This window comes from Malus domestica, chromosome 11 (genome assembly GCF_042453785.1).
Source record: "Malus domestica chromosome 11, GDT2T_hap1".
Classification (NCBI taxonomy): Eukaryota; Viridiplantae; Streptophyta; class Magnoliopsida; order Rosales; family Rosaceae; genus Malus; species Malus domestica.
The window spans coordinates 19472136-19494929 of record NC_091671.1 but is presented as its reverse complement, the minus strand read 5'-3'; the positions used below and the strand labels follow the sequence as shown (position 1 = coordinate 19494929).

The following is a 22794-nucleotide window of genomic DNA, read 5'->3' as shown; positions in this document are numbered from 1 at the left end:
GTAAGTTTCAATTCACAATCGATTTGAAAGAGTTCTAAGCTCCCACTGCCTCGCTAAAAGGAACCTAATGGATCGTACACCATGTAAGGTAGAGATTGAAGAAACAACGGAGATGCGTAAGGATAATTAAATAGTTTAATTATTTATGGCAATGATTAATTAATATGATGATTAATCAAACGAATAAATTCATTTTATACCTCGGGTTAGTTTTGGGCCTTAAGGCCCAATGAGTTTCGAATGTCAAGCCCATTAACTTAAGTTGTATGATAACTCAATGAATAAAGATTCAAGAGGGCCCAAACAGCCCAAAAGCCATAAGATGGCCGACCATATGTTGAAAGAAAGGCCTTTTGTTCTCTAGGTCACTTAATTGAAGGGACTATATAAAGAACTTTATAGCCAAAATTCTTTTAGGGTTTCTTTTGGAGAAAATTGGAGAGAACATGTTTATCCTTTTCTCTCTAGGAGGCTGGCCCCCTTGGAGGAGATTAGCTAGCAATCTTTCCTCCTCCAAGGTCACTTATCTCTTCTTCAAGTCCATCCTTGGTGTGGAAAATTAGAGGTTCTCAACTTTGGGAACTTGGAGAATCCTTTCAACCATCCTCATCTAAGAAATCCATGGATCTAAGAAGCAAGGAATGAAGGCCCTCTCCTTGGTTGATTAGCCTTTGCTTATGCAAAGAGGAATCAACAAAGGTATAAGATTTCTCAACTTACTTTGTTCTTAAGTTGAGTCTTGGTTCACCTTTCTACTAGGCTTTGAATTTCATGGGTAATGTTTTGTTTTTGAGTGCATACAAGCATGATTCCGCCTTTAAAATTGTTAATTGCATGCCATAGATGTTGCTTAAATGAACATGTTTTTCACAAAATATCCTTCATGAGGAAGTATCACATGCGATGGATCAAAAACATAATGACGAAACATAGAGACATGAAAAACATTGTGCATTTTAAACAACTCTGGAGGCAACTCAAGCCTGTAAGCAACTTCACCGACTCGCTCGGTGATCAGGTACGGTCCGATGTACCTAGGACTTAGGTTACCTTTCTTCTCGAACCGCACCACACCTCTCAACGATGATAGCTTCAAAAGCACCCAATCACCAACTTTATACACTTGGTCATTGGCATACTTATCTGCTAAACTTTTTTGCCGATCGTGGGCCGGTTTCAGGTTAAACTTGATTACCTGAATATTTTGAGTAGTCTCATCTACAATCTCAGGGCCCACCAAAACTCTTTTATCAACCTCTAACCAACATAAAAGTGTATGACAAGATTTGCCATAAAGTGCCTCAAATGGTGACATACCAATGCTCGAATGGTAGCTATTATTATATGCAAACTCCATCAAATCTAACCGCTGATGCTTGGCATCACCAAACTGTAAGACAGAAGATCTTAGCATATCCTCAAGTTTCTGAATAGTCCTCTTAGATTGTTTGTCTGTTTGAGGATGATATGCCGTACTATAAAGTAATCTCGAACCAAGAGCCTCTTGAAATGCCACCTAGAACTTAGAAGTGAATCTAGGATCCCGATCCGAGATAATACTAACTGGAATCTCATGGTACTTCACAATCTTCGATATGAACAATTCAGCTAATCGGCTTAAAGGATATTTCTCCCTCACTGGAATAAAATGTGCTGATTTAGTAAGCTGATCAACTATCACCCAAATTCCATCATAACCATTTCGTGTACGAGGAAGCTTGTACACAAAATCCATGGTAATGTTTTCCCATTTCCACTGTGGAATGGGAAGTGGCTGTATCAATCCAAATGGCTTTTTCCTTTCAGCTTTGACCTGTTGACAAATAGCACACCTACTCACATACTTAACAATTTCTCTTTTCATACCTGGCCAATAATAAAATGGTCGAATGGTATGATACATTTTAGTACCTCCATGACGCAGTGCATAAGCCGAATAGTGTGCTTCATCTAAAATTTATTTCTTTAATTCCACATTATTTGGCACGTACATTCTGTTCTCTTTCATAAACATGCCATCAATCTCCTGAATTCTAAGATCTTTCTTTTCCCATCATTCCTTGCCTTAATTCCTGGGTTTCTTCATCATTCATCTGAACTTCGAGCACTTGATCAATTAATATTGGCCTGACTTGAAAATTAGTAAGGCTTCCTCTCGATCTTCCACTCCTAACTTCACTCTAGTGGACCTCAAATCTGCTAGAAGAGGAACATGACAAACGTACAAAGCATTAATTATCCCTTAAGGCTTCCTACTAAGTGCATCTGCCACTACATTTGCACGACCAGGTGATACTCAATCGTGCAATCGTAATCCCTGAGCAATTCAATCCACCTTCGTTGCCGAAAATTAAGATCTCTCTGAGTAAAAAGATACTGAAGACTTTTATGATCCGTAAAAATCTGACATTTTTCGCCATAAAGATAATGTCTCCAAATCTTCAAAGCAAAAACGATAGCTGCTAACTCAAGATCATGAGTAGGATAATTCATCTCATGAGGCTTCAACTGTCGCGATGCATAAGCAATCACCTTACTATGTTGCATCAACACACAACCTATGCCATTCAATGAAGCATCACAATAGATCTCAAAATTACCACTATCATCAGGAAGCGCCAAAACAGGTGCATGAGTGAGACAATATTTCAACTGCTGAAAACTTTGCTCACAATTATCATCCCACTCAAACTTAACATCCTTCCTGGTTAACCTCGTTAGTGGTAATGCAATAACTGAAAAATCTTTAACAAACTGTCGATAATAACCTGCTAAATCAAAAAAACTTCGTACCTCAGTGACGGTTTCTGGTTGCTCCCAATTTTCAACAGTTGCCACTTTTTGAGAATCCACTTGAATACCTTGAGCATATATGACATGTCCCAGAAATGCCACTTGATCTAGCCAAAATTGGCATTTGCTAAACTTAGCATACAACTAATGTTCCCTCAAATTCTTGAACACCAAGGTAAGATGTCGAACATGCTCTGATTTAGACTTAGAGTACACTGGAATATCATCAATAAAAACAATGACAAACCTGTCTATATATTGCTAGAATACTCGATTCATCAAATCCATAAAAGCTACATGTGCATTAGTTAACCCGAATGACATCATAAGAAACTCATAATGACCATACCAGTCTTAAACACTGTTTTAGGAACATCTTCACTTTTAATCTTCAATTGATAGTAACCAAACCTCAAATCAATCTTAGAAAACACATAGACACCTCGAAGCTGATCAAATAAATCGTCTATACGCGGAAATGGATAACAGTTTTTAATCGTTACCTGATTCAATTGCCTATAATTAATACATAGCCTCAAAGTCCCGTCTATTTTCCTTAGAAATAACACCAGAGCTCCCCAAGTTGAAGTACTAGGCTGAATAAAACCCTTATCTATTAATTCTTGCAATTGAATCTTTAATTTCCTCAACTCTGCATGAGCTATTCGATAAAGAGTTAAAGATATAGGATCTGTACTTGGAAACAAATCAATAGTGAACTCCACATCTCGGTCTGGCGACAATCCAAGTAAATAATCAGGGAACATATCAGGAAAATGCCTGACCACTCGAACATTCTCCACATTGCTAGGAACATTATCATTCAACACTACATGAGCCAAATACCCCTGACAACCTTTCTCTAACTACTTCTTAGCTCTTATGGCAGAAATAACACCACGCTTCACCCCACTACACTTGCCCAAAAAAATAACCTCGGGCAATCCAGGAAGATGGAAAGTAACTGTTTTTCCGTAGCAATCTATATTGGCATGATTATAATGCAACCAATCTGTGCCCAAAATCACATCAAAATCCACAATGTCTAACCGGATAAGATTAGCTGGCATAACTACATCATCCACTAACATGGGACATCTTGAATATACACAACTAACTTAACATCTCTTCCCTTTAGGCATCGCAAATTCTAAATCATACCCAAAAGGTGTAGGATGAGGTTATGTTAACTGAGCAAACGTATGAGAAATAACAGAATTCGTAGCACCATAATCAATTAATACTCTAGCAAAATGACCAAGAATATTCAACGTACCCATGATAAAATCAGGATTATTTTGAGCATCCTGCAATGTCATGTGGTGAATAAGTCCCTGGGTCTACTGTCGACCTCATCGGCCTCTGTTAGCTTGATTACTTCGTCCTTGCACACCTCACCCCTAACTCGGCTGACCAGGCTACCTTGAAGATTCCGCACTACTAGAAGCAACCTCCACGTGCTGGGACTATCTTCCAGGATACCACTGAGATCTACCAACTGAATACGGCGGATATAGCATATTACCTCCAAGATACTAAGGATACCCACTCTGCTGATACAGGTCCTGTGAGTATTGATACTGCCCTGCAGAATAAGGAGCTACATCACCTTGGTAATGATAAGTACCTCCTTGACCCATCTGACCATAACCACTAAATCCTTAAACTTGCTGGGTCAGCACTGATGGTGGTAAGGAAGGCTGTTGAGGCCTCTACTGATTCTGAGGACAATGTATAGCTCTATGCCCCATTTGACCACAAGTATAGCATCCGCTATTGCCTCGCCTACATTCTCCAAAGTGGTGATTATTGCACCTACAACATAAGGGTGCACCTGTGCCACCAGAATCCCTCTGCCTCTGAAAACGAGGACCCCCAGAAAATCTACCACCACTCATATGACCAGTGGAACTCATACATCTGCTAGAAGAACTGGAACTAGTTCCACCTCTCTTAAAGCACTGAGTCTTATGAGGTCCCAAAGATAATTGACCTTTACCTTCATCATTTTTTTTCTGATTTCCATCATTTTCTTCCTCCTCACTATCATTAGGCATATTCTCTGAATCTTCAATTCGCAATAGAACTTCATAAAACTCTTAGTAAGTAGCATATTAAGCTGTGGTCGCCATAGAATGCCACTTCTTTTAGTACCCAATCTAAAGCACGAAGCATCTCAACCGGATTAGCAGCAATCTCCGGGTGATAGCAAGATAAATCAATAAACCTCTTGTAGTACTCATTAGCCATCATCTTCCCCTGCTTCAAATTTGTAAACTCTTGTTACTTGCGATCTATATACTCTGGAGGAATGAATCTCTTATGAAATAACTACTTAAAAACTTCCCAATCGGCAACTTCCTTTAGTGACAACTGATACGACTCATGTCTCCACTAGGCTCAATTGAAGGACGTGACTGTCTACGAGGCAACATAATTCTAACAGAAAACACCAAAATAATTAGAATATTCAAAAGATTTGTAGGACTGCCAAACCTAGGCTCTAATACCAAACTGACACACCCCGACCTAGATCGAGGCATTTTGGCCATCATGTGAGGGTGACGTAGCCATGTGCACAGTGCGGAAGCAATAAAGATATAAGAAATGCGAATGAATAAAAACCAAACCAACTAGAGCACTAGATAAGGTAAGGTGCAAATGTGACATTAAGTGTGAGTTCACAATCAGAGCATAAGTAGCTTAAGTGCAGTCCAACAAGACGAATACTAATTATACAACACCAAAGATAATCCTACATTGGTGATAATCTGTCAAAGCTGCCGTGAATTCCTCGTAAGCCATCGACAAGCACTCCTAACTAGAACCTGGAAGGGCGCAAAACAGAAAGTGTAAGTGGGCAAAAACAAAGTTTTTCAAAACCATTTCATTTATCAAAAGTTTTAACCCATCTCCGTAAAACTTGTATAATTTCCCAGAAAATAGAATCTATATACATAACTCAAAACCATGCTCAGAAAAGAAATATTCATAAATATGCCATGCCACATATCTCAAAATAACAGATTAAGTAACTCAGGTGAAATAACATATCAGCCGGATCCACCTAAAGTGGCCTGTACGGCTGAATCTATAGCTCAACAAGTATGCTTGCACATGAGTCGGAACCACCTAAAGTGGTCTGTACGACAAGACTGGGTGAAAATAAATAAATACGCTCTAGTGCTATGATCACGTGAAGACTGTGCGAATAATCGCTAGTCACCTATGAGTCGGAACCACCTATAGTGGTTTGTACGACATAACTGTGCACCTAACTTGGATCCAAGGTGAGCGTATGGTGCGAGAGGTGAACATCACGTGAAGGCCTGTGCCCTGGCCATGGGCAGGAGCACTAACACCGGGGTGCAGGTTTATAAATTCTCAACACATCTCACATCATCATCAACTTACATATACACAGTCTACAACTTACCTGGTACTTACCTGAGCGTCCACAACGTCAAATCACATTTATGCATACTATACTAATTCATACTATAAGCATAATTCAATAGGCATGCAATTCAAAACATAATTTCATTTAAACGTATTTTTTGGGAAACATACCAAATATATAAGTATATACTGAAAACCAAAAGCCCATTCACTGATAAGTGGAAGGGTCATAACCCCCGAGTCTTGCTTGACTGTGCTCGTCCTCAGGATAGGTCTCACCTATATGCGAAACAACTATATAAACATTATTTAAAGCACATACACAAAATTAGGTAATAACTTCTCATACAAAGCTCAAATGGGGTATTTGAATATATCACTGAGACCTACTTAACCTAAAAAACATCCCCATATTTTTAGCAAAATTTTCCGAGCACCCATACGCCTTCACGCACCGGCCAAGGCACGGCCAGATGCACGACCCACGCGTAGGCACGTGTTTGGCACACCAAATGGATTCCCTAACGGCGTTAGGGAATATTCTGTTAAAAATCAGCATATACAGTTATAATTACCTGACGACGTTAGAATATTCGGTCAAAGTTGACGGAATATTCTCATTCTTCAACCTCGGTTCACTGGAGTCTTCACCGGTGTTGCTGTTATCACTGGCAACTGGAAAAAAAATTTAAAACTTCATATCTCTTCCATTTCTCAACCAAATTCAATGAAATTTGTACCAAAATGAAGCTTACAACGAGTAGAACACATTCTTACCACTTTGGGGACCTAAATTCAATGAAAACTCGCTGGAAAAACTTGAGGAAACCAGCCAAACCCTGTAACTATATAAACCCGAGTGTTCTAAACCACTCCAAAATTGATCCAACGTGCTAGAAAAGTAAGAATAATACTTTCTTAGGTCTCAAAACAACTTAAAACCTTCGTGACCACGTCCGAGGAAAAATCACCCCTCGCCGGAGTTTAGATATCTCGATTTCCACAGGTCCCTTCCTCAAACAAAAGGTACGAATTTACTCCTAAGCTTGTAAGGAATTCAAAAACATCCTCAGTTAGCTCGATTCGTGAGTGATTAAGATAGATGCAAGGTTAACGTACGTATTGTACGAACAATGGAAGGAAATCGAGAGGGAGAGAAAGAGAGAGAGTCAACGGGATTGGTTGGTGTGTATGTGTGGTCCAGATTTGTCACCAAACAAAAACAAACAAGATCTTAAGTTCCAATTGGGTCTAAATCTTTTGGAAAGGAAGTAATTGGTCAAAATATTAAGCTCCACACACAACACAACCAACGTCCAAGGGTAAATTAGTCAATTCACACCATCGATAAAATATATTTCGGGACGGGCTGTCACAGGTCCTTTTTGGAGAGTGGCCGACCCTTTATGTATATTTTGGGTGTTATTTGGTGATTTAATTAGCAATTATTATATTGATTAGGAATAAATAGATTAATTGGCTAATTAACATAATAAAAGGAATGTTTTTGGGAGGTTATGTAATGATAGCTTAATTGATTAGCTAAAAGAGGGAAAAAGAGGTAAAAATATATGGAATGAGATAGGTTTTGGGAATTTCCTTATAAAAGGGATTTGATGAGATGAATTTTGAATTGTTAACTTTTTTAGGCAATTTTGATTTGGTTGAAGGATGATTGCCCGCTGCTCTAGTGTAGGAATCTCGTTGTACCTCAAGGGTATTTTTGTCCTCTCTTGTCCAGAAATCCACGTGTTGCCTTGTGATTATTTTTGGCTGCACAATGGTTGTAAACTTAAATCCCTTACATTGATTTATTATTTCATTTTAATTTTATATATTTGTTACAGTTTTCGTTATTTTTTCGTTATATGCCTACGCGGCCGTCGCGGTCTTTGCAAAATTTGGGCCGCGTGGATAATAAATTACAAAATAATTTTTTATTATAAAAAAGGTTTAGGGTTAAAGAGCCTATCGGGACTTGGCCATCAGTGATGCCTGTGATTTAAGGAATTTGTGGATTCAAATGAAATAAAGGTGTGGCAGTGATGGGGGGTGGTTGCGCCTTGGGGGAGGAAAATATGGTTCTAGTTATTTTTTTACTTTTCTTTAATTAATTATTTTAATATTTTAATATCCTAACTAAATTTTAATTTTTTAAAAATATTGATAGAAAAAATATTTTTTATTTGGCCATTTGGCACAAGCTCGACAGTCACGTCAATATAAAAATAGAACTCATTGTTGTCATGCCATCACTTAGCGGTAACTTAACAGATTTTCAAAAAAATATATGACATTGAAATAAAATAATAAATAAGTATGAGATTGAAATGTTTGAAAGATATTGCATAAAGTTATTAAACACAGGAAGCCTTTAAGGGAAGGGTTCTCCATTTCTTTACAAAAATTAGGAATTGTTTGGGGTCCACATGACATTGAACTTTAACGATCCGAACTGTCTATTTTTCAAGTTGTACCTCTTAAATCATCATTGCAAAATATTAGTCAAATAAAAACTATTTAAGATATTTAATTGGATTCAAATAAACGAACGAATATTTGTTAAATAAGAAATAATGAAATTTGATATTGATAATTAAATAGACAAATGGTTTCGGATTAAATTGAATTTTTGCAAAGATGATTTATGAATTGAGACTAACAAAATAGACGATTCAGATTGTTGAAATTCGATGGGGAGTGAGCCTCACACCGACTCTCCGTTTGTTTCAAAAAATGAAAATTCCTTTGCATAAAAGACCCGATCAAACACAAACTTGAGAATATAACATTACATGATAAGAAAAATAAATTAGTAATAATGAATACAAAAAATTTAATGATTGTGCGAATACCATTAAAACACCACGAAGCGGAACTTAAAATATGAAATGGTGCAAATATTAAACATCTAGAAGAAAAAGTTGAAAAACATTACAAGCACTTGCATTAATTTTATTAGAGAGAGAAGAGAGAAAGGGCAGCGATTGGTGGAGAGAGAAGATTGAAATGTTTTTGTGTTTGTTGGGGCTTTGAGATTGTCTCCGTTCCGTTTCTCTCAATCTCTATTCCTCCTCCTTACCCTTTCCTTATTCTTCCCTCCGCTAGAGAGAGATTAAAACCTAGAATTTATTTTCTCGAGAAAATTTGGCTGAATTTTCCCGTTTTTCCGGATTTCTGGAAGCTGAGGATCCGAGCTAGATTTTCCGGTGTGAATATTCTGGATTTTTTACAAGGTGAGGTTTGGGATTGCGGGAACTGGATCGAAATGTTGGTTAGGAATGCAAATTCGTGGGAATTCTAGTTCCGATCTTGAAATTAGGGCGCGAATCGAAGGCTAAAGCAATGGATGTGGACTCATCGTCGATGGTGCCGGAGACCGATCACGATCCGGCAGTACCAAACCACAGTACGACGTCGTCACCGGCCGCAGTGGAGGAGGAGCAACAGCTAGGCGAGCAGGCGCAACCGGGAACTGGATCTCCGCCGCAGCAGCCTCAGACGGCGGCGGCGGCTCCGCAGGCACAGCAGACTCCGGTGGCCGGGCCCAGGCACGCTCCAACATACTCGGTGGTCAATGCAATTTTAGAGAAAAAAGAAGACGGGCCAGGGCCCAGGTGTGGCCACACGTTGACTGCGGTAGCGGCCGTGGGAGAGGAGGGCACGCCGGGTTACATTGGCCCCAGGTTGATTTTATTTGGGGGTGCCACAGCTCTTGAGGGCAATTCGGCTGCTTCAGGGACTCCATCATCAGCTGGAAGTGCTGGCATAAGTATGTTATTTTCTTTGTTTACTTGGGTAGCTTCGTCTTTGAGCTTCTATGATGTTTGCGTCTTTGAGCTTCTATGAATGGAAACCCTAATAGTAATGGTTCTGTTATGATATAAGTAGTCTACCAACCTAGCTTTATTAGTTTCAGATTGCGGTTTTTTGTTCTTCTTTGATGTTTACGTCTATGATATGGTTATGATATGCTGCGCGGTGGAATTCGAAGTTGTAGTTCTGTAAATTGTCTGTGAAAAGTCCTTGTTATGTTCAAGTTCTTTAAACTTGGGCTCTCTATCTGTGTGCTCCCATATTGTTAATGATACAAGCACTGTCTTACAGTTCTGGGAAGAAAAAGGTTACATGTAATTAGAGTTAAATTTCGGTTCCTAGAAGGTTTCTGATTGAAACTGTTATTATCTTGAAACGAATTTTAGAATGTTTTATCTTTGCCCAGCTCTTATTGATACTTGATAAATTCATTTTGTTTTATGCAAATTTGCGATATTTATAGCAAGTGATTTTAGTGGTTGGTTGTTTTGTTGTATCCCAACAAATATGCATGTAATTTTCTTCTTTTGGTCATTGCTATGGTTCAGAAACTTACTCTCTTTTGAACTAAAAGTGATCAAGTGGCATCTAATGCCATTGGAACTTCAAATCTCTGTGTTTGTTGTTTTCAAATTGCATCTAAATCCCTGCCCTCTAATGGTTATTTTTTTAGCATCCATAGTTTGGATTCTGCTTTGAGCTTCTAGGGGCCAGCTAGTATTTATTTATGGTGTGAAGGTGCTGGCTTCTGTGGGGATGTCTGAGCCATTCAAGTTGTTGGTCTTTCTGATATATTCAGCGGTCCAAATTACCATGGGGCCTAATCTACATCTTGATTAATGCTTGTGCTTGTAGTGAATCTCACAAGAATACTGATTCATTTCATTTTAAATAATTCCAATTTAAGACACTTAGTGGGAAAAAGGCTTTGTTGTTGTTGTAAGACACTTGTTTGTTCTTAATTTCAGGACTTGCAGGTGCCACCGCAGACGTGCATTGTTATGATGTGCTAACAAATAAATGGTCTAGGTAAACCTAGGAATAAATATCTTGTATCTTATCAGCCCATTGCTGTCCCTATTTTGTATTTATCCTCTGTGTTTACTTTAGTGGGTACATTGTTATGACATGCATTGTAGGATCACACCGTTTGGAGAGCCTCCCACCCCAAGGGCTGCACATGTAGCAACAGCTGTAGGAACTATGGTGGTTATTCAGGTCAGCACTCAATATTTTATCTCTCAAGCTATGATTCCCAAGTCACTGCTGTTTTAGAAGTTTTCTATTCATTGCGTAATTACTTTCCTAATGGAATCTTTGATATCAATACAGGGTGGAATTGGTCCCGCTGGTTTGTCTGCTGAGGATCTTCATGTTCTTGACCTCACACAGCAACGGCCTCGATGGCACAGGTTATACTTGAATTGTCTGCTTTCTTTAAAAAAAACTTATTGTGGGATTTTTAACCAAGTGGAGCTAATTTTACTATAGGGTTGTTGTTCAAGGCCCTGGACCTGGGCCACGGTATGGACATGTGATGGCATTAGTGGGGCAAAGATATCTTATGGCAATTGGTGGGAATGATGGTGAGTCACTTCAGGGTCTATCTTACTATCTTTTCTGCATTGAAGTAAAGGGAAGAAAGAAACTACATGCTTAAGTTTTTACAAATATTGAGAGAAGGGGAATTGGTTTGTGGTTTTCAGGAAAACGGCCATTAGCTGATGTTTGGGCTCTTGACACAGCTGCCAAACCTTATGAATGGCGTAAGTTGGAACCGGAGGGGGAGGGTCCACCACCATGCATGTAAATCTTTCACGCTTTCCCTCTTTAGCATTCATGACACTCAAATTCTTATTATAACATATATACATGCACGTGTCTCACCATTTTGGTATTTATATAAAAGGTCACATGCTTGGATATTAAAAAGAATATGTATTCTTTTAGTTTTGGGTATTGGCTTCATGCTTAGGTTGTGTTCTCCCTATTTTTCAGTTGTATATGCCAATAGATTTTACTGTTAGAGGCATATATTTCATGGACTTATGTGAGTGTTTGGGTACTGATTTTAGTTCTACTAGTGAGAGAATTTGTAGAAATCCTTCTCAAATAAAAAGAGAATATGTAGAACTGAGTATATGACATTTGCTACTTTTAGTTGCCGGGAAGTTGGTTTTTCTTTTTTAATTCTTTTTCCCACGTGATATAGTATGTTCAATAGAATTTGCTTTATTAGTGGACACCGTGGGGTAAAGCCACCTCTACAGGACCCTTGACAGTTCGTCTTAAAGCATGTGACCCTTAATAGTGATGGTAAAAAACGAAGAAAATAAAAGAATAAATCTGCACTGTTGCTTCAGAGAAAGTTACCTAGAAACTGCTGGTAATTGTTTAATTGATTCATTCTTTGCATTTCTTACCATAAATACCATGTCACTAGTAATCAATATGATACTAGAGTGAATAATTTATTCTTTACAAGTTATGCATCTTTGACTTGCTATTAAATTGTCCTTGTTAATTTTCAATTGCATAATTACCATGTTTTTTGTTGATGATATTGCAAAGTCAATATCTTATCTTACTCTTTGTATATGGCCAGGTATGCAACTGCAAGTGCAAGGTCTGATGGTCTTCTCCTCCTCTGCGGAGGGAGGGATGCAAATAGTGTGGTGAGTCAAACAGTGTAATTTTTTGGGTGGTTTGTTTTTGTGGAAGGATGAATGAGATAGTATCATAGTAGCATTCAGGGATTTTATTATTTTTATATTGATTGCTGGATGGCTCCAGATTGTATTTGCACTTTGTCACACACATTTTGAAAAACTGTGGAACAGTTACCCCTTTGCATATGTATCTAATCTTTCTAAAAAAAAATGTGATTTTGATATTTGTTAGGAAACTACTTAACTGAAAACAAAAGTTACCAGTAGCTTATTGGTGACTCAAGGATTGGCATATCAATGTAATCAGAAGTCTTATTTTGGTGTGTGGGAAGGACAAGGTGGTGGGGTTATGGCGTTTGTGGCACAGATTACTTCTATTTGTCTTTACGGTTTGTTTACGTAGCTTGTGTCTGAATGTTGTTGACTCCCCTCCCTCTTCAAATTTTGTGAAGCACATGTGTTTTCAATATTAGTAACAGCTTTGTAATGTTTACTTGAACAAAAAGCAGCTTTGTCATGTAATTCTGGGTTAAGTTTTCTTTTGGTTTCTTCTGTTTGCAGCCATTGGCAAGTGCATATGGTCTTGCCAAACATAGGGATGGCCGTTGGGAATGGGCAATTGCTCCTGGTGTCTCACCTTCTTCAAGATATCAACATGCAGCAGTGGGTTTTTGCATCTGTTATTTTTAATTCCCATTTTCCTTATTCAAATTCAATTTTCTAAAACTAGATGTTATGATACTAGGTCTTTGTTAATGCACGTCTACATGTTTCTGGAGGGGCCCTTGGTGGTGGCCGCATGGTTGAAGATTCATCAAGTGTTGCAGGTATTTATTTATGTTTTTACAAGCATTATATGGAATGTAGGCTCTCTCCAGTTTTTGGCATGGATGATCCTTGAAAGAGAATCTAAAAACTGAATGGTTTTGACCCTTGAGTCACAGCCCTGGAAACAGGATCTTCATAAGTTTTCTCAAGTGAGCCTTGGCGGGTGTTGTGGGTTTCTTACCCTAGAAGGTCTTGTGGGTTTCTTACCCTAGAATGGATAGGCGTTGACTAAATTATTGCTACTCCATAACATGAAATCAAAATTCAAAGTAAAGTTACATATGGTATGCAAACACTCGCATATTCTTGTCGTTGTAAAGTTAGATATATGGTTCAATCAAGTGTTTTTCAAAATAGATTTTAGTTTCTGGACTCAACATTAACTGGTTCTCTAGTAAATACAATGAGAAATATGCTTTTGTAGGACGTGATGGTGGTAAGCTGGTTGTTTTTTTTTAATCTCTTGGGGTTGGTGAAAGTTTACTGTTAGGTCATGTATAGTGGGGGATGCTTTTTGAGAGGTGCCAAATGGTTAACTTCTTCCAGTAGTTTCTGGTAGATGTATTTTAGTTTTTTTCTCTCCCTCACTCTCCAGGATAACTAAGTTGTGCCTGATTCTTCTTGTATTATGCTTCGAGCAAATATTGAGATCTTATGATCTTTATTTTTGTTTTCAATGTCTGAAGCAATTATTCAAATGAGACTGCTGTGGCTTTTATTCCAGTTATAAAAATAATTGATCCTTACCACATCAACGTGTAAAATTTGGTAGATTAACTATGCTTCTTGGAGAAACAGTTACATTGGTAGCTTAAGTTTTGTTGTTGTGTGTTGGTGTTGAAATATTTATGCTTCCAAGAGGTTCTTCATGTTGTGAATATCGCGGTTAAGAGAAAAAAAAAATAGAACAAACTTGGAAATCAAAAACAAAATAACCAAGACAAATAACACCAATAATTAATGTGGTTCGGCTATATGTGCCTACGTCCACAGGGCAACAACAACAATCTTTCACTATATCAATAATGAATACAACAAATTATCGTGCCAAGTCTCTAAAAACCTGAAAAAATAAGAACAAGAAATACACTCTTATCTCTATTCTTTTCTCTTGAATTCACTTTGCCCTTACAATACTCACTCACTCTAACTCCTTCAGTGGTATACAACTTATTGTTTTGCTCCAATTCAAAACTAGTGCAATAGCCCCTTTATATAGATGTAACATAGCCCCTTTATATAGATGTAACAAAGGTCTTCAATAAGGACTACTAATCCTAATGGAATCATAGTTATGAATCTTTCTCCAATTGGAAAAACAACTATAATTGGGAAAACAATTTAATCCTCTAATACTATAAACTCCTAATAGACTTAGGACAACTCATCATGAGCCGGAAAAGCCCAACAATCTCCCCCTCCAGACCATGAGAAAGGCATACCATGATAGGATTGCTCCTCTTGATCAAACTCCCATTGATCGAACTTCTCATAGTTAGGCTCCCCCCGATTGTACTATTCATGACCAGACTCACCCTGATCGAACTTCTCTTGACCAAGCTCCTCTTGATTAGACTCCCATTGATCAAACTTCTCATTACCAGGTTTCCCCTGATCGAACTTCTCATAACTAGGCTCCCCCTGATCGAACTATTCATGACCAAACTCCCCTTGATGGAACTACTCATGACCAGACTCCCCTTGATCAGACTTCTCTTGACCAGGCTCTCGCTGACCAGGACTCTCCACTCCATTAGCAAAAGCAATTATATACTTCTTTGCCAGAAACCATCGCTCATCTACATCTTGGTCCAATTAGCACCGGACATTCTTGGTGGATTGCTCTTAACACCTTTAATAAATCATGTCCTCCATTCTTGATTTCCACATAACCAAATTGGAGCGGGTGAGTTTCGTCATGGTGCTAATCGCACCCTCCACTCTAAATGGATATAAGCTAAACCAGGCTCTGATACCCCTTGTTGTGGATATCGCGTTTAAGAATAGAAAAAAATCGAACGTGGAAATTGAAAACAAAATAACCAAGAAAAATAACACTAAGAATTAAAGTGGCTCTGCTATTTGTGCCTACATTAACGAGGCAGCAGCAACAATCTTTCACTATGACAATAATGAGTACAACAAATTATCTTTCCAAGTCTCTAGAATTAAGGCATGATGAAAAACCTGAAAGACCAAGAACAAAAAATACACTCTTTATATTCGAGCTACTAGGTACAAATTTTAAGGCACTTGGAAAAGGGAAAAAATTCAAAGCTTTGTGGGGTTGCCTGGTATCGGCAATTTTTTGGAATATATGGCTGGAACGCAACAAAAGGATTTTTGAAGACTATACTGGAGTGGGGGCAGAAGTACTTTGGGGGAGAGTAAAATATTGGGCAGCTTTTTGGGCTTCGGTCGCTAAAGAGTTTAATAATTGCTCTTTATCTCAAATACTGTGGAATTTGTTAGCAGCAGTTAAGTGAGCTAGGTCTAGAAATGGCTGATGTAGCCAAATCCTATTGGGATTTTCCTTTCTAATATTGTTGGTGGACTTCTTATCCACTTCTGTGTATTACTCTATTCTTTAATAAAATTGTTTCTTCTAAAAAATAAAAGAAATACACTCTTTATCTTTTCTCTCGCACACACTTTACCCTTACAATATTATCTCACTCTAACTCCTGGAGTGGTATACAACATATTGTTTTGCTCCAATTCAAAACTAGTTCAATAGCCCTATTATATTGACATAATAAAGGGTTCTTTAATAAGGATTACTAATCCTAATTGGAATCAGAATCCTTCTCCAATTGGGAAAACAATTTATTCCTCTAAGACTATGTTTCCTAATAGACTTGGGGCAACTCATCATCAGCTGGAAAAACACCATAAGTGTTCTTACAAGTTTCTATGTTCTTATGTGCAGTGTTGGATACTGCAGCAGGAGTTTGGTGTGATACAAAATCTGTGGTTACTAGTCCAAGGACAGGTAGATACAGTGCTGATGCAGCCGGTGGGGATGCTGCAGTTGAGCTGACAAGGCGTTGTAGGCATGCAGCTGCAGCGGTTGGTGACTTGATCTTTATATATGGTGGTCTACGTGGTGGTAAGAAATGAACGTATTATTTTCAGTCATGCTGCAGTTTTTTCCTGTTTCAGTAATTCTATGAAGTGAATCCAGCAAGCATTTAATTGTTGTATAATGCATACACTTTGTGACGATGGAATGTAGGTTGCAACTCTCAGTCACTAAAATATTTTGCACCATGAATGGACATGTTTAGAGAATAATAGACTTCTTTGTTTCTTGAGGTTGACGTTTCCAGTACATGGTTATTTGTCTGATACATTATATGATTATTTCAAACTTGAGGTCTCAATGATTGGTTTATTAGTTAATTTAGGTTTCGAACTCTCTTTTTTGGGTTATATTTGTCTTTAGTGGATGAGTCAACTAGGGTAAAACAACAGGCAAGGATACTGTAGGTGCAGCAATGTAGCAATTTATGGAGGATTTTAGGAGCTGTAATTTTGATGGCTTTTGAAAGATTTTATACCATGGATTCTGGAGTTAACGTACAGTTTTATCTTTCTGAACTTATAATTGCTTTATTCTTTTATGCTATAGGAGTGCTGCTTGATGACCTACTTGTTGCGGAAGATTTGGCTGCTGCTGAAACAACAACTGCAGCTTCACATGCTGCAGCTGCAGCTGCTCAATCTGTACAAGGTCGTTTACCTGGAAGGTATGGATTCATTGATGACAGAGCAAGGCAGTTGCCTGAAGCAGCCCCTGATGGTGCTGTTGTGCTGGGAAATCCAGTAGCCCCCCCAGTAAATGGTGACATGTATACTGATATAAGTACTGAAAATGCTTTGCTCCAGGGATCCCGGTAAGCTAGTCGTTGTGTGTACATTTTGATTCCAGGTTTTGAAGTCACGTAGTACTTGTTATATTAAAGAGTGATTATTGTGTAGGAGAATTAGCAAAGGTGTAGAGTATTTAGTTGAAGCATCAGCAGCAGAAGCTGAGGCAATCAGTGCCACTTTGGCTGCTGCCAAGGCACGACAAGTTAATGGAGAAGTTGAACTACCTGATAGAGATCGTGGTTCAGAGGCTACCCCCAGTGGGAAGCAGATATCTACCTTGATCAAGCCTGATTCTGCTGGGTCAAATAATATTCCTTCCGCTGGAGTGCGACTGCATCATAGAGCTGTCAGTATTAAATTTTATGAGGCAACTTCTGTGTGGCAAGAAGTTTGAAACCTGTGTAGATCTGTCCTTAATGTTTCTTACATGCTTTGCCAGGTTGTTGTAGCTGCAGAGACTGGTGGAGCTTTAGGTGGCATGGTGAGGCAACTTTCAATTGATCAATTTGAAAATGAAGGCAGGCGGGTTAGTTATGGGACTCCAGAGAGTGCTACTGCAGCAAGGAAATTGTTAGATCGACAGATGTCCATTAATAGTGTGCCCAAAAAGGTAGAAGACATTATGTGACAGTCTTGCCTCCCTAAAATTGCCATATTTCATTAGTACATCTAATAAAAGAAAATGTCCATGCTCAAATGTTGATGGGTAAATTTTGCTAACTTCTTCCTTGTCCACTTGATTAATGCTAATTGTATCTTAGAAAATAGAAAGATAATTAAATAAAAGAACAAGTTCCTAAGTGGTACCCTAAAATGTATTCAATAGTGTGAATGCATTTTTGCGCTTGTCATCATTCTGGAAACCTAAGGTAGATGCATCTGTGAGTTAGAATATCAAGCATGCTAATGCAACCAACTATAGAGTATTGGAGGCCACTTTAAAGTCATATCCTTGCTTTCACATCTGTGTTTATCTGTTGCCTTTAATTTCATTTTCAAATTATTCATCGTTGTTTTATTTATGCTGGCCCTGTACCGTGAAGAGATATGAAGCTCAATTAAGAGTATCTCTTATCCTGTGCTTGGTCGTTCACTTATAAAAGATTAAGATGATTATACATTCTCATCCTGACATAGTCAAACCATTCCTCATCCTGAGTCCAGACATAGTTGAACCATGATTCGTGTATTCAATTCTTATCTAGTGTCCTGGATACTTCTTTCTACCTATTATTATCCTACAAATGCGGTGACCCTAACACTTGGTATTACGAATGTCATCTGCATATGTAATGTCTACTTATAAAGTTTATTGGGGTTCATAATCAATAAATTTTCTCTATTCTTATCAGGTAGTGGCACATCTTTTAAAGCCTCGTGGGTGGAAGCCTCCGGTTCGTAGGCAATTTTTCTTAGATTGTAATGAAATAGCAGATCTTTGTGACAGTGCTGAGCGAATATTCTCTAGTGAACCAAGCGTCTTACAGCTTAGGGCTCCTATCAAGATATTTGGTGATTTACATGGGCAGTTTGGTGATCTCATGCGCCTTTTTGATGAGTATGGTTCACCTTCAACGGCTGGGGATATTGCGTAAGTGGCTTTATTTAACGCACCACTAACCAACTTGGTTTATACAGTTCAATATTGAAATATTGAATTACATATGTTAAGGGGTCTGTCTCTGCATCCCATGATATTACATTGATAGTTATATCTTAATGGTTTAACCATATAGTTATATCCTAAGATGACAGCATGGCAACAAATAAGACATGTGTAAACTTCCAATCCAGTCCTAGTGTGAATTTCTTTTTTGGTTTATAGAAGGCGGGAACATTTAGGTTAAATTAAATGAAATCTCTTTTGCATTTGTAATACAAGGCGGATTCTATAGGTGACTATGCAAATTGTTCCAGGCTCCATCTACTAATGCTCGGTTTATTTGTTTGAGTTATATTTTGTTGTAAGTTTTGCCGTTCAGTATTCACATAAAGGTTTTGACCTTTGTACATCTTGTATAATATAGTTATAAATATTTCATTGTACATCTTCTACAATACAGAATTTTATATTTCTTACATTTACGCTGATTTTATATGGACAAAAATCAGATATATCGACTATCTCTTCTTAGGAGATTATGTTGACCGGGGCCAACATAGCTTGGAAACCATTACTCTTCTGCTTGCTTTGAAGGTACATTTTGGCTGTCTTTTTGTTCTGTTCCAGTTTTCTCACTTGATGCTTATCTCTTGCCGTGATTGCTGTATGAGTATTTCTATGCTAATGCAGTGTTCGTGAAAAAAATGTCAATATTACAGGTTGAGTATCCCCAGAATGTACATTTAATTCGTGGCAACCATGAAGCTGCAGATATCAATGCTCTATTTGGCTTTCGGATTGAATGCATTGAACGAATGGTACTGTATTTTAACTCATCATATCTGTGATTTTTATTTGTAATCTCTGGTGGTCAATGACTGAATGGCTTGCTGAGCAGGGTGAGAGAGATGGAATTTGGGCATGGCATCGAATAAACCGTTTGTTTAATTGGCTTCCGCTAGCAGCTCTGATTGAAAAGAAAATCATTTGTATGCATGGCGGTATTGGTCGGTCTATAAATCATGTGGAACAGATTGAGAATCTCCAGCGTCCTATTACAATGGAAGCTGGCTCCATTGTGCTTATGGATTTGTTATGGTCAGTGCATGTCTATGTTGATACATTTTATAATTATCTTTATGTTGATTGGTCAATGACGTTGTCGTATGATTCTCTCTAGGTCTGACCCAACAGAAAATGACAGTGTAGAAGGTTTAAGACCAAATGCTAGGGGTCCTGGGTTGGTTACATTTGGGGTGAGTGATTTTAATTTTTGTCTTCCGTTATTTCACATTACCTATAATGTTGTAGAAATCAATAGGTATCTAAATTAGTACATTTGTCATCAAGTAGTCCGGATGCGTCATCATCAATGGGTACATTCGCTCACAAAACATACTCACATGTTATTGATGCATTTTCGTCAATATCGATGAATATCTGTTCTTTAATAAAAAATGGTTGTCCTGACAAAGATTGTTGGTTATAAAGTGCTGACTTTTTTAGGAAATGATTTTGTTAATACTGTACAGTGCTATTTTTTAGCAAAGTTAATAGTCCTAAATGGGATGTGGGATATCGTGCATAGATGCAATCTAGATTATTTACAAACAAAGTTGCATTTGTAGTATTGTCACAATTTGTAGATCAGGATGACTTTTTTATATAAAAGGTTGGAATATATAGTAGTATGCGAAATTGTTAATATTGTTTCAGTTGGTGTCCTGATAAAACCATTTCCAAAATCTGAGAATCGGAAGTATTTTGTTCTCTTTGTTTCTAGAAAATTCCATTCCGAGATGTATGTTACTCTAGAATTCCATGCCACAAAACGAACAGAACCTTGAAGCAATGGCATTGGTATTTTCTATGTACGTGTCTTGTAAATGGGAATTGGTATTTTCTATGTATGTGTCTTGGAAATAGTTCAATGTGACGGCACATGGAGTCAAACATTCATTGTTCTGTAATTCATCTTGCTTGATGCCCACTAGGCTTTTTCAGTTTATGTTACTTCAATGAGTTCTTATTTTGTAAAGTACTGGGATCGTAAAATTGTATAGCTTTCGCTGGTATTTTTTGTTTTTTATCTGTTTGTATGCCATCTAAAGTGTGTTAATGTTGCAGCCTGATCGTGTCATGGAATTCTGCAATAACAATGATCTTCAGTTGATTGTACGTGCGCATGAATGTGTAATGGATGGATTTGAGCGTTTTGCCCAGGGGCATCTGATTACACTTTTCTCTGCTACCAATTATTGTGGTATGTACTTGTCCCCTTTTCTATTTATGCAGCTTTGAGATCCTCAAAAGACATATCAGGTTTGGCCCTTACCACTGTCAACCAAACATCTCATGTTTGCTCTTACCGCTCTCAACAGGTACGGCCAATAATGCAGGGGCAATCCTAGTCTTGGGTAGGGATCTTGTGGTGGTTCCAAAACTCATTCATCCCCTACCACCGGCAATTTCATCACCAGAAACTTCACCGGAACGCCATATTGAAGACACATGGATGCAGGTACTGATGTTTATTTCTTATTTCATGTTTAGATCTGTAGTTATAACTTGTAACTCGAAAGGTTTGAATGAGAACCTTATTGTTGAATCTCTCCTTATGTGTGTGCGCGTGTGTACCTCTATATATTTATTGTATAATATATAAATGTATGTATGTGCATACTCATACTAGAAATTTTTTGCTTCCCCTTTCCCATCGGAACATGTAGTCATTGTTTTGGTAGTAATCTTTGTTTGAATTGGCTTGTTATGAAACCAGGAGTTGAATGCAAACAGACCTCCAACACCGACTAGAGGCCGTCCCCAAGTAGCTAATGATCGGGGTTCCCTTGCTTGGATATAGTTGATTATTCTGAATTGCGTCGTCATATCATATTCATTCTGGCCTCGTTCTTCCACATGGGATTACTAGTGCTGTATAGAGCATGATGTCAAATACAAGAAGTTCCCCCGTTCTTCCACATGGGGTTTCTCGTGGTGTATAGAGCATGATGCCATATACAAGAAGTTCCAAAATTTGTGATCTTTTTTCCAGATAACAAGTTTGAAGGCTTTCTGAAATTTTGGTATACGTTACACAATTGGTAGGCCATGAGATGATGAGAAGATACAAAGTCGAAGAAGCAGGGTTGCATTCGGCGGGTAGGTTTTACTTTGTATGATGTGCTAAAAGTTGCAGTTCAGGTCAACCCACCCTTTGTAAATTGAGCTACAGGCAGGTAGAAATCGTCTTCGTTCTTCCCGTGGATTGGTAGTGCTGAGTATTCTTCTGATTATATATTGTTTATTCCTCGTTTTAGGCTTATTAATTTCCGTTTGAAGAGGACACGGGGTCTATTTGTGTTGGTGAGATATATGAAATGTTTAGAATCTTTGTGAGCGTCGGTCCGTCATTGTATCATATAGAGGTATTGCTTTGTGTAATATTTCATCTCTGTTTTGTACAATGTAACGTTGTGTGATATCCGACACATGCATTGTGAAGTTTTGGTCGTAAAATGTTGTGCATCTTTCTAGTTTCTTTTCCTGACGATCAGCTATGGCTTTCCTGCAAACCTTGTAAGATGTAAATTATGCAACTGGTGGAAAACTTAAGGTTTCGGAGAGCCTAGTTTTCTGTGCTGTACGCATGCCCCAAAACAAACAAATCCCAGCTTTGTATTTTTATAGCTTGACAACTAGCGGATGCGATGCGTTTGGCAAGCAAGGGTTAGTTTTCTCTGCTGTACGCATGCCCCAAAACAAACAAATCCCAGCTTTGTATTTTTATAGCTTGACAACTAGCGGATGCGA

At 38.1% G+C, this 22794-nt stretch overlaps 2 protein-coding genes across 2 annotated transcripts; one reads left to right on the top strand and one right to left on the bottom strand.

Annotated features, from left to right (window-relative positions):
• Positions 1 to 850: 850 nt before the first annotated feature.
• Positions 851 to 4850, bottom strand: LOC139189472 (uncharacterized). Its single transcript, XM_070808428.1, has 6 exons — positions 4628 to 4850; positions 3143 to 3259; positions 2533 to 2900; positions 1565 to 1813; positions 1318 to 1390; positions 851 to 1257 (listed from the first exon to the last, which is right to left on the bottom strand). Exons 1-6 carry the CDS (start codon positions 4848 to 4850, stop codon positions 851 to 853), a joined length of 1437 nt encoding a protein of 478 aa, XP_070664529.1.
• Positions 4851 to 8979: 4129 nt separating this feature from the next.
• LOC103448115 (serine/threonine-protein phosphatase BSL3) lies at positions 8980 to 22500 on the top strand. Its single transcript, XM_008387354.4, has 21 exons — positions 8980 to 9964; positions 10977 to 11037; positions 11148 to 11226; positions 11341 to 11420; positions 11500 to 11594; positions 11715 to 11814; positions 12614 to 12683; positions 13239 to 13340; positions 13423 to 13504; positions 16435 to 16614; positions 17137 to 17401; positions 17487 to 17724; positions 17818 to 17988; positions 18731 to 18969; positions 19491 to 19575; positions 19701 to 19799; positions 19880 to 20079; positions 20162 to 20237; positions 21109 to 21244; positions 21363 to 21502; positions 21761 to 22500. The coding sequence occupies exons 1-21, from the start codon at positions 9538 to 9540 to the stop codon at positions 21842 to 21844; spliced, it is 3009 nt and encodes a 1002-aa protein (XP_008385576.2). The 5' UTR covers positions 8980 to 9537; the 3' UTR covers positions 21845 to 22500.
• The last annotated feature ends 294 nt before the right edge of the window (positions 22501 to 22794 follow it).